The sequence below is a fragment of the Syngnathus acus genome, chromosome 1 (genome assembly GCF_901709675.1).
Source record: "Syngnathus acus chromosome 1, fSynAcu1.2, whole genome shotgun sequence".
Lineage (NCBI taxonomy): Eukaryota > Metazoa > Chordata > Actinopteri > Syngnathiformes > Syngnathidae > Syngnathus > Syngnathus acus.
Genome location: NC_051087.1, coordinates 10,929,888 through 10,940,952, shown reverse-complemented (window position 1 = coordinate 10,940,952; position 11,065 = coordinate 10,929,888). Strand labels below are relative to the sequence as shown.

At 38.4% G+C, this 11,065-nt stretch overlaps 2 protein-coding genes across 4 annotated transcripts; both read left to right on the top strand.

Moving 5' to 3' along the window:
- The first annotated feature begins 428 nt into the window (after nucleotides 1-428).
- Nucleotides 429-7,518, top strand: tmc8 (transmembrane channel-like 8). Its single transcript, XM_037239400.1, has 16 exons — nucleotides 429-747; nucleotides 899-1,103; nucleotides 1,321-1,469; nucleotides 2,083-2,217; nucleotides 2,292-2,344; nucleotides 2,421-2,560; nucleotides 2,882-3,029; nucleotides 3,735-3,905; nucleotides 3,996-4,147; nucleotides 4,222-4,291; nucleotides 4,571-4,668; nucleotides 4,779-4,965; nucleotides 5,169-5,326; nucleotides 5,416-5,571; nucleotides 6,586-6,664; nucleotides 7,028-7,518. Exons 1-16 carry the CDS (start codon nucleotides 711-713, stop codon nucleotides 7,130-7,132), a joined length of 2,043 nt encoding a protein of 680 aa, XP_037095295.1. The 5' UTR covers nucleotides 429-710; the 3' UTR covers nucleotides 7,133-7,518.
- A 15-nt stretch (nucleotides 7,519-7,533) lies between these two features.
- LOC119116385 (Fc receptor-like protein 5) lies at nucleotides 7,534-11,005 on the top strand. Of its 3 annotated transcripts, none has more exons than XM_037241826.1 (10): nucleotides 7,534-7,672; nucleotides 8,008-8,286; nucleotides 8,357-8,653; nucleotides 9,376-9,648; nucleotides 9,731-10,063; nucleotides 10,191-10,244; nucleotides 10,341-10,439; nucleotides 10,520-10,544; nucleotides 10,631-10,678; nucleotides 10,808-11,005. In XM_037241826.1, the coding sequence occupies exons 1-9, from the start codon at nucleotides 7,633-7,635 to the stop codon at nucleotides 10,668-10,670; spliced, it is 1,440 nt and encodes a 479-aa protein (XP_037097721.1). In that variant the 5' UTR covers nucleotides 7,534-7,632; the 3' UTR covers nucleotides 10,671-10,678; nucleotides 10,808-11,005. The 3 variants fall into 3 exon arrangements, 2 of the variants coding, with proteins under 2 accessions (XP_037097721.1, XP_037097638.1); XM_037241743.1 differs by having other exon boundaries at nucleotides 10,582-10,678; XR_005096282.1 differs by lacking the exons at nucleotides 10,631-10,678; nucleotides 10,808-11,005 and having other exon boundaries at nucleotides 9,731-10,086; nucleotides 10,520-10,550.
- Nucleotides 11,006-11,065: the final 60 nt, after the last annotated feature.

Below are 11,065 nucleotides of genomic sequence, written 5' to 3'. Positions count from 1 at the left end.
TGCAGATGTCATGCTGTCAGGAATGCAATTGCTCAACCTCCTACAATTGTTTTGCGAAATTAACTGTAAGCAGAGACTGTCTGTGACGTGACAAAAGCAAAATGCTTGCTGACAAGATGAAAATGACAGGGTGAACCTAATGTTTACATTTTTAGGGGCATCTTTTTTTTTATCTGTTACTTCACTGGATAAATTGTCATTGCATTTCTATTGTAATGAATAATCTGTGTTGTCTTTTATTATTATCATCATCATTATTATTATTATCATTATTATTATAATTTTGTAATTTTAATTTGCTGAGGTTTAGACGTCATAAAGCCTTTGAATCCAATTAGATTGTGTAATTATGATTGTGGTCTTGGTCGATGCATGTTAGCAGCACTGTTAAATTACCACTCCATGTTATTTTTGCATCCTGTCATGTGATTTCCTGCCAACCGTAGAATCGGGGTTTACTTTTCGATCAGATAACGCCTTATCTGACGTTTGCGCCGACTTTGAAGAGCAATGCTAACGCTAGATCAGCCTCTGAGTAACTTTGTGTATGTCTCAAGAGCGTTGTCCAAAACAGGATATTTTGGTTTAGATTGCGGAACTAACTTGTCAAACCAAGGTGGCTGCTGAGAAGAAAATGTTTTCTGTGTGAAGAATTGGGCATAGTGCCTTTGTACATTTTGTTTATTTACAAGTTTATTCGTGGGGATAAAATGGAGAATAATGTCAAGTTTACAAGATTCTTATCAGGTAATAATACAACATTATATTCCAAACTGTACATTTGTTATGTGTGTAGGAGGCTAGAGATTTTTTCCCCCCATGTCAGATTCAAACAACCAAAGTAATCATATTGCTCTCTCATTTTAATTTTATTTTTTTAATGTTATTTTGACTGCAGAAGAAAGCAATTGTTCCACCCTTTCGTCAGATTCCTGTGAGTATTATCATATGGAGATATTTGACCTGCTGCCAAGTAACCAGGTGGTCCGGCCTGAGCAGAGCAGGCAGGATGCTTCAGAGCACATGTCCAAAGGACCTCGAGACATTTCTTCTCAGCCACTAAGGAATCTTACCATATGCATTCAAGGAAAAAGACATGCCAGGTGGGCTGGCTGACCTCACGTGAAGCTGCGTGCTTCTCATTTTATTTCTTCACTTTGCACTCCAAATGTACCTTAACAATTCTGCAATAACTGTTTGTTGGTTATTATGTTATTTTAAGACATGCATGTCTTTACAATGCTGCAGTGTTGACTGGAAACAGTTTGTCCTTTAAATTCTTTTTTTAATAAAAATATTACAAATATTGGGGTTTCTTAGGAACAGAAGAAATATGCAAACCAGCAACATTGGTTTCTGGGAGTCTTGGAGGCAGAGCCAGACCACCAACAACAAGAGAGTGTGGTCTAAGTTGGGAGAAGCTATTTCAAGACCAGTACCATGGAAGCACACGCTACATGTCATTGAAGGTATACAATAAATTGTTGAGACCAGTGGCGGGCAGCGCATTTGGTATCTGGGCCTTCAGTGGGGACGAAACCGGCTCTGAAGATAACCACTATCAAATCATATCATCTGGAGCAGTTAAAAATAATATTTATATTGAGACAAGATAATAAATTGAAATAAAACATAGTTACCAAACATGCCGGTTATGAAATGTGTGCAAATCTCTTAATGTTTTGCTCTTACCAACCAATCAGCCGATGGTAAGATGCTGACATCATCAGCAGTGTGCCAGCATTGGAGGACAAATTTGAAATCTGATTGGTTAAAGAAATGATCTCATTCCCAAAGTACGTAGTTAAAGTTCATTAGCCAACAGTACTACATTTGAAGACCCTGAGCAAATTGACATGGCAGCAAGAGAAACACTTTGAATTAAAGAAAATACAATCTTGGGAATAAGTTAATACATTTTCGTGGAACAAAAACTTATTTAGATTTGCAAATGCTAGTCACTTAGTGTTAGGCCAGCATAGATGGGCTTGCTGATCCCGGCTTTCCACCACTGGTTCAAACAGTATATGGATGATGACGATAATGATGTTAGAGAATAACCTTCACATTGATCTGTTTCAGGACGGTTTGGCGTGGGCGTAAATGCCTATTTTGTATTCCTCAGATACCTGGTATACTTGAATCTTGTCAACTCTGCTGTCATATGTGCTTTTATTCTGGGGCCTACAGCATTTTATGGTAGAGGCAACACAACTGGTGAGTGAGTCAGTCAAATTGGAAATAAATCAAAACTGACTTCGATTCACAAAGAGCTGTGTGTGAATTTGCAGATGCATTAAAGTTTGGAGGCAATGACTCAGTTCTGGATTTCTTTCTTGGCTCGGTAATCTTCAATGTGTTTGTGTGCATGTTTATTTTTAGGCTTGTTTTACTGTAACTCTTGAATTTCTTCTGCTCAGGGCTACCTGGATCGTTCTCCAGTCTTCTATGGTTTCTATACACGTGGTTCACTCAGTTATTCTTGCCTGAATACTCCACTGCTGTACCTCATTGGAATCCTTGCTATCCTCCTCCTCAGTGTCATTGTGGAGATCCGTAGGTCAGTGGTTGAACAAATAATCTTTGTCAGTCTGAATAATTTTGCTACGCTGCGAGCGTGAGTATCATTTTTGCAATGGTGACCCTGGAACAACAGTAATACTTCAATATTCAATAGTATTCAATATTTAACACCCCCCTAAGGTGTGTTAACATGAGTGTCATTAGTAATTTACTTTTAAATGCCAACGTCTGTTCTGAAAAACTGATACAACTACAAATGTGCTTCCCTCTGTGATGAGTCTCTTTAAACGTGGCAGAAATAAATGTATAGTGATTTTCCTCCTGCTTGTTAACTGCCTTTCTAAACCATGGTAAATAGAACAACCATTGGCTACAAGCACAAATGGATGCTGGGAAAGCGTTCCAGGATGAATGTGAGCTACAAGATCTTTTGCGGCTGGGATTTCACCATCAAGGATGCTGATACAGCCACGCTCAACCGTAGCTTCCTGAGGAATGACCTCAAGGTGAATGGGCACGTAAATAGTACCATCATGCATGTGATCCTAAATGTCCCCACAAGTTGAGTCAAAATTTAGAATAGAATAATTTCAGTCATCAACTAATGGAAATTGCAAATCCTTCAACATTTTCATACATTTATATATGAACAAAATTTTGACTTACATGTGCCCCAACGGACATGTTTTTTGGTGACGGGAAAATGAAGCTTCAAATTTACTTCATGGATCAATTTTCACCAGAGAGTGCAATCTAGAGGAGTCAAAAATTACTGGTTCATAAGGCAAATTTGAAGCTTCATTTTCCTAAGACCCTGTCTTTTGAGTTACAAGTTGTAATTTTTCTTATTGTTGAAAGCCAAAATTGGCGGGACTTCCAGTTTGTCCCAATGAACAGTAATTACACTTATAATAAAGGATTTTTATATGTTTTATATAATACAATGGGATTTTTCTCTATCAAAAACCTGTGACCAATAAATGCTTTGGTTTTTGGTGAAACAGAATAACTAAATATCAATTCATTTCAGTATGGAATGTTTAGATCCATCCTTCTACAATGTATTTGCTGCACTGCTAATACTCAATTATGTCTGAGTGAATTGAATTCCACAAATTAAACTCAAGCCAAAGTACCACTATTATAATAATGCTAAAATGAAATTTGATTTCAATCTTCATGGCACTCACACACCTTCTCTATGTTCTCAGCTATACTTGGAAGAACAGCGTTTCTCCCTGTATGCAGCAAGAAGGACATTGTTGCAGCGGATGCGTCTCTACCTGCTCCGGATCATCCTCAACCTCTTTGTTCTGTCTCAACTGGGTGGAGCATTCTACCTTCTCTACTTTGCAAGTGAAACATCACAGTCTATTGGAAAGGTAGTAGAAGCTCATGTCAAATGCAGGATTTGACCTCTCACTGAAAAGCCTTCTCTTTGTGATGCCGCCTTATCTCCATGTTTTCTCCAGAGCAACCACTACTGGTTAGTCAGACTCCTTCTCCAGTACCTCCCGCCGATCACCATCACCTTTGTTAACCTTGTCCTCCCGCCCATCTTCCGAAAAATTTCATTTTTTGAGGACTATTCTTTCACCATGCAGGTTAATATCACATTGGTGAGGTAAGAACCACAGCATACTACAGAAAAGCTCACGTGCATGCACACGTGGCTCAGCTCTCATTGTCTTTCCTTAGGAGCATCTTTTTGAAGCTTGCCTCATTGGGGATTTACTTATTTTTTGTCTACACAACAACACATGAGCAAGTAAGACTTGTTTTACTTTCAATGACAAAACTCGCCCATCTCTAATTCTAACTGATAAAGGACTCGGTGGGATACTGAATTTCATCTTGGGGGCCCACCTACTCCACAGCTGACCTAGAAAAGTAGTGCCTTCTTTTTTCTTTTGGGTTTTCCCTTGCCCCCATGTTGAATTGTCAACTGTGAGCTTGAGACTTCTCTGTTATTAAGGGATATATAAATAAGTATGACTTGACATGGTGCACCGTTTTGCCATTTCACCTTGTACTTTCTGTTTCATAGTGCACAGAGAACCAATTTGGAAGCGAGATGTACAAACTCTGCATCTTTAACTTCCTTGCCACTTTCTGCACTGCCTTCCTCGTCAATTATCCCAGGAAGTGGGTTTGTTTCATCTCTCTCACTTTTTCTCTTCTTTGGAACTTAAAGCTCAGTTGTACCAAGCAACTAATAACAATCTAATCAGAGCATTCTCTGTATCGACTATCAGGCTGATCCAAGAGAAGTTCCACTCATCATTACTGGGCCGGTTATCAGGGAAGCAACATTTCTTGGTCCCCATCAATGTGCTAGATCTGGTCTACGTTCAAACGGTGTCTTGGGTGGGTGTCTACTTCTGCCCTCTGCTGCCTTTGATAGGAACTGTCACGCTGATACTGACATTCTACATCAAGAAGGTTGGTGAAAATGACTAATTTTGGTTTCTACCTTAAGAAAATACAATGAACTGAGCACAGTGAATTTCATTTAAAAAAAAACATGCCATTGTTAACGTAATAATTGTTAACCTAGGAATAAAAAACTGTCCATGGAGAAATACAATGGTTAAGATTCATTATGTATAAAATGGATGTTCACATCTTCAACCCTGTGATGTCAGTTCACAGTCTTGCGGTGCTGTGCGGCGGAACGGAGGATGTTTCGAGCCTCCAACTCCTCAGTTTTATTCCACTTCATGTTGCTGCTCGGTCTTGTCATGGCTGCCACCACGCTGGGCTTCACCCTCTTCCAGCAACAACCCACAGTGGACACAAACATGTACTGTTCCAAAGAGTTTGACCTTGAGGCTTATTCTGGCAGTTGTATTCTACCGTACTGATGAATTTCATTACGTGTATGTGTGGCAGATTCTCACAGCATTCCCCCTGTGGCCCATTTGGAAATGGATCAAGTATGGTTAGTGTGGTAGGAGTGTGTGTGGAAAGTCTTCCAAACGTGGCAAAAACCATTATCCGCTACCTGACCTCTGAGGCTTTTGCACTGCCACTCTTATTTGCTGAGATGTAAGTTGGACCCGTCCTCTGTCCAGTGAACCACAATCAAAGGCCTCTGCCTTTTTATTTAAATGCCTAAAAGCAACTGCAGTAGACATACACAAAGAAAGACAATTTCTGGCCAAGTGACTTCCAGGCTGTTCTTTAAAGCCTAATCATGTAAAGTGAATTAATTAGTTGCATATGTCAACTTTAAAAAAATAAATAAAATACAATAGACACGTGCTCAAATGCACAAAGTGAATTTAAAGCACTTTATTAAGAAACTCAGGATGAATGTTAAATAAGCTGAATGAAATATTAAATGTGCACAAATTTGACAAATCTACTGTATGGTAGGATTATAAAATACATTCTAACAGACAAAATATTTACCTTCCATAAAGTGTTGACAATTCGTGGTCAGTAGGGACTGGGCTAGTCCACAAATAGTGAAAAGCCGCATTTATTTAATGCCCATTGAAATGAATTGTGGAAAAACAAATAAAAATACTTTTGAAAATGTTTAAAAGCTATTAAACATTCAATAGTTTCTCTACGACTATTTACCGTCATAAATTGTTGACCCCTGCTATTCGAGGTAAATAGGGACTGTGCCAGTCCACAAATACGGAAAAGCCGCATTTAGTTGATAACCATTGAAATTATTTGTGGAAAACAAATGAAAATTACCACCCCCCCCCAAAAGAAACTAAAACTAAAAAAAAAAAAAAAAAGCTATTAAACATTCAATATAGGTTTTCTACAAAAAAAGGAGAGGAAAATGGGGCGGTCAGCGCTAAAATATGCATCCCCAAATGCAAATTTAATGGTGCCGAACCACACTACGTATATGCATTATGACCTGAAATCCGTAGACTGACAGGTAGAATGAGAGACTTGTTTGCAAAAACAAACATTTCCTTTTTCACCTAATGTGCACAATAGCAAACACTTTTAACAGTTATCAATGAAATCATCCAAAATCATTTTTAGATTTTCTGACAGTGCCTGAGATTGAAATGTAACATTCTCTTTCCTCAGAATGATCTTAACCTCCTATCTGTCACAAAGAAGAGCCAATCGAAAGACTATCGAGAGACTTAAAGATATGCTGGTTATGGTAAGTCATGCGGACAGATGGGACAGGGCAAAAATACATTTGCTGTTTGAGAATACAGTCAGAAAACACTTTGGACTCTATTTTAGTGGATTATGTCATCTGTGAAATCTTGCTGAATGATGATCTGGTCCTGTGGAGCCTTTGAATTCTAGACCCTCTTTCAGCTCAATGTCAAAAGTTTCCAAGGCCCACACCCGCGTTATGTATTTATTTTCTTGGATGGTGGAATTTTGGATGTGGTCACCATCTGAGTCAATTACTTTTTCTGTTTGACCTAATTTCACCAACCTCTCTTATTCTTATTTTTTTATATAAAACAACTGCTTCAAAAATAATATATACTCTTTTTCTCCACCTTCACAGAGCAGTTCAGATAAGCGTTTCCTGGTGAAAAAGCATGCGACAATGCTGCGACATAAAAGCAGGCTCTCTCTACATGCTAAGAGAACACCCTCTCAACCTACATGAACAGGAGGACCATTAGCCTGTCTTCCACTCAAACAAAAACATTTCACTTAACCACACCGCATTTGAGTATTATGTAATAATCTCTATTTGTTCTTGTTCTTTCTCAATTCAATGTAAAAACCAATGTAATAGCCTTATTATTTTTGTTTTATTATTATTACTCCTACTACTGTTATTATTATTATTATTGTTATTATGTTATTATTATTGTTATTATGGCTTTACTGTGCTAATATTATTATTGTTATTATGGCTTTACTGTACTAATTGTGCTTCTAATTTCTTTTTACATGCATTCATTGGATCGAAACACTTTCATTTGTTGTGCTTTGTAAGACGTATGAACATTCAAAGTAGTGATCATTAAAGCCACGCATGAAGCCAAAGATGACGACTAAGTTGTTATCTGTTTCTAACATGCGTATGACAGCAGTAGAATTCACGCATGCACATGAAAGCAGGAAGACAAAAATGCGTCGTGATAAATGTGAAGGAGTATTATGAGGAACTTACACGCACTTTTTTTGTTGCCACTTTTGGGTGAGTGAAACAATTTAGTTTAAAAAGAAAATGCAATTCACTGTTCCAAATTATTTTGCTCTGCTGTATGTTTTAGTTCTTTTTTCTAAAAAAAAATCTAATGTCCAATGAGTACAAAAAGGTTTAATAATACATATTTATATTAGATCCCAAAATAATCAGTAGCTATTTGAAAAGCAAAAAAACAATATAATACTCTATACCATGTTCCAAATTACCATGATCAACATTTTCAAAAATATACACACATGTTGTAAAAAAACATAAAAAACTAAAGATTTTGTATATATCAACAGTTTCATGCTAGTAGCAGTCCATGTCATGTACTTCCTCAGGTGGATCAATAGCTTCTCACCCAGTGCTTGATGGTCCTGACATGGCATACCTTGGCTCCCAAGTGGTTTTCCGTTGTAACGTGCCCGACTCCTCTTCGCCAGTCATATATGAACTGAGAAGGGATGGTCGCCTGATCGACCCAAGAACACATCTCCAAGAGAACCAATCTGCATCCTTCTTACTGAAGGTGACTGTGAGATCAGGAGGGTTGTACCATTGTGAAGCAAAGACCGAGGGAAGCACGGGATTGAGCAACGTCATCAGACTGAGTGTTGTTAGTGAGTATCCAGCTAAAACAAAATGCTCATTTAAAGTGGTGTCCACACTTATCCAACGCCTCACTTGCAGCTCCAGCATCACACACCAGGTTGAACTCTGACCCCTCACCTGCGGTCCTATATGAGGGGTCCAGAATGGTTTTGACCTGCGATGCTGCGAAGGGGTCCCACCTCTCCTACAGGTGGTTTTTCAACAGAACGCATGTTACCTCTACTAGCTCTCCTGGACTTCACATCACTGGGAATAAGCTTGTGATGGAAAAGGCGACTGCGGAGCATGCTGGGTACTATTCATGTATGGCATGGTCCAGGGTGCAGGACGTCCAAAGGTTTTCCAGCAGCTCAGAAGTCAAGGTGGCAGTCAAAGGTATAGTGAAATTACAGTTATGTCCAAAAGTAGGTCAAGTGACACTTGACATGATTTCACAAGGGCTTGGGTAGTGCTTATTGTCAGGGTAAGACACGGAAATCTTGAAAATGGACTAATGCTGCATTCGAGGAAAGTGGGAAGTTGAACTTTTTGACTTTCAACCAGGAAAAATGCACTAAAACCTGCATTAAATTTGTTGGTAAAATGAATCAAATGCTTTTGATACACGATATTCCTTCATTGTTACGAATTAAGCAAATTATACGATATTCCTTCATTGTTATAATTTTAAGAAAATTATGAGGAAGGTTTTGTAGAGGTCAAAACATGTGATAAAGGAGAATAACAAACAACCTATGGGAATCATCTTTGTTGTTTACATTCACCACAATAGAAGAGCTTTAACGGTAATGTGGTTACAAGAAAAGCTAAAAAAGATAAGGATTTTTTATTTCTATAGACACAGACTGATTTTTTTCCTCTTGATATGTGAAGGGGTTTTCATTTTGAAAATTGGTACGAGTGTAGTAAGCAAAAAAAGGCTTGCCTCTCAAAATTCCTAATAGGATTAATGAAAATCGATAGATAATTTTTTTTTTAAATCTAAGTTGAATTCAGCACACTTTTGTCCAGTCACTTTCCAAAGTAAATGCAACATTTTTCGTCTGTTGTTGAACTATTTGTCATCTCTCGTCCTTTTCTCTTTGTTTATACTTCAGTCCATCTTTTGAAACCGGAGATCTCTCTTTCCGTCTTCAAAGAGGGAACACATTACCGTGGTAACGTAACCTGCTGGACATCCAGAGGAACTCCTCCAGTCAACTTCTCTCTTTCGGTGGACAATAAAAAGTTGGCCTCCGTTGTAGCTTCGGACTCTCTCAGTGCCTGGTTCAACATATCAGTGGTCCCTGGGCTAGATATGGGCGCGGCTCAATGTTGGGTGAGAAATGAGGTGCAGGAGTTGACGAGTGAGCCTCTGACGCTGGACGTGGGTATGAGCAATTCCCGTGTCGGAACTATCTTTATTGTTTCTTGTGTTTTTAATGAACAATGCATTCTTCCCTGCTTGTACAGTGCCAGTTGGAGGTGACGTTAATGTCGAAGTTGACTATCTCTACACATCGAACTCCAAACTGGCTGCGACCAGACTGACTTGTTATGTCAGTCGAGGATCTTTTCCTTTAGTCTCTTGGCTTTTTAATAATGCTACACTTCCTTCTGAAACACAAATGAACTCCAAGATGCAGCAGGTCCGGCCTCAGTATGCCCTGATGGACTGGAGACGTATTCTTATTCTAGCCAAGCTGGACCCCAAAGACGCAGGCTATTACAAATGCAGGGTCAGGGACAGATATGATGACTCCGCCACCTGGCTGGAGAGTAACGCTGTCCTCATCCAAGTCAAAGGTGAAAGTTCAAAACTACAGAACGTACCTGTATTTCAAAAATCAAATGATGCCTTTAATAGACGGTAAACCACATTTGATTTTCTTTTACATAAACACTATTTTTATGCATTTCAATTCTTAACCAGACTGGATGCTTGACAACAGACCCCAAGAAACAGCATCTCCTGAAACATCAGCAAGTAAAAAGTTCTTTTTCTTATCAATCACTGATTTGAATGCTGCTTTACCGTATACACAAATTCATTTTTGTTCTTCTTTTTTTTCTATGACATAAGTAACAACGGAGATCATCGCCATCGTGTTCTGCTCCTTTCTCCTCCTGACGTTGGCAGTCAGCAGCTACTGCGTGTACATGATGATTGACAATAAAAAAGGTGAGTGTGTGTCTGCATATGTGAGGAGAAATTTCCATGGCTGCAGAATGAAATGTGCATTTTCCATCAATGTTACTCAGGTCTTCGCTCCAGTTCAGCCCCAAAGTAAGTGGTTGTATTTTACTAGTATTCTTCCTTCCAGTGCCACTTCTGATGTACTGCCTTTGTCTGTACCTATCTTCCACTTGGAGGGCAAATAGGCTGATAAATGCTCAACAGGCCGCAGTGTAAACACTCAGGTAACACAAGAAAGTAAAATGCAATTAAAATAGTTGAAAATCCATTCAGAATTAAAAATATGATAATTTCTGCTTTGAATGAAAACTCAACGAGCCAACATCAACATTTGTTTCCTTTTCCTCTTCTAGTATGTGGAGATTCCTGTATGAGAATGCAGCTTTCATCAGACTCTTCATTTTCTGCTGACATTTCTGATGTTATTGACATATTTTCTGTTCATCTATCTTGCTTATGTTGATATTAAAATAATCCTTTATAGACACATTTAAAAGAGTATCATTACTGTACACTGGTAATCTCTGACAAATAAATTGTGACTTCAAAAAATTAAATGTTTATTTTTTCAATTCAGCAAACATTAATTTTGGCTTATTTGTTGATATGCA

Excerpts from the sequence above, each read along its gene's own strand:
- tmc8 (XM_037239400.1), top strand. The coding sequence starts at position 711 with ATGGAGAATAATGTCAAGTTTACAAGATTCTTATCAG. Across the intron at positions 748-898 it reads GTTTACAAGATTCTTATCAG|AAGAAAGCAATTGTTCCACC; the intron begins GTAATAATACAA and ends TTTTGACTGCAG. Across the intron at positions 6,665-7,027 it reads TTAAAGATATGCTGGTTATG|AGCAGTTCAGATAAGCGTTT; the intron begins GTAAGTCATGCG and ends CCACCTTCACAG.
- LOC119116385 (XM_037241743.1), top strand. The coding sequence starts at position 7,633 with ATGAGGAACTTACACGCACTTTTTTTGTTGCCACTTTTGG. Across the intron at positions 8,654-9,375 it reads AGTCAAGGTGGCAGTCAAAG|TCCATCTTTTGAAACCGGAG; the intron begins GTATAGTGAAAT and ends TTTATACTTCAG. Across the intron at positions 10,545-10,581 it reads CGCTCCAGTTCAGCCCCAAA|TGCCACTTCTGATGTACTGC; the intron begins GTAAGTGGTTGT and ends TCTTCCTTCCAG.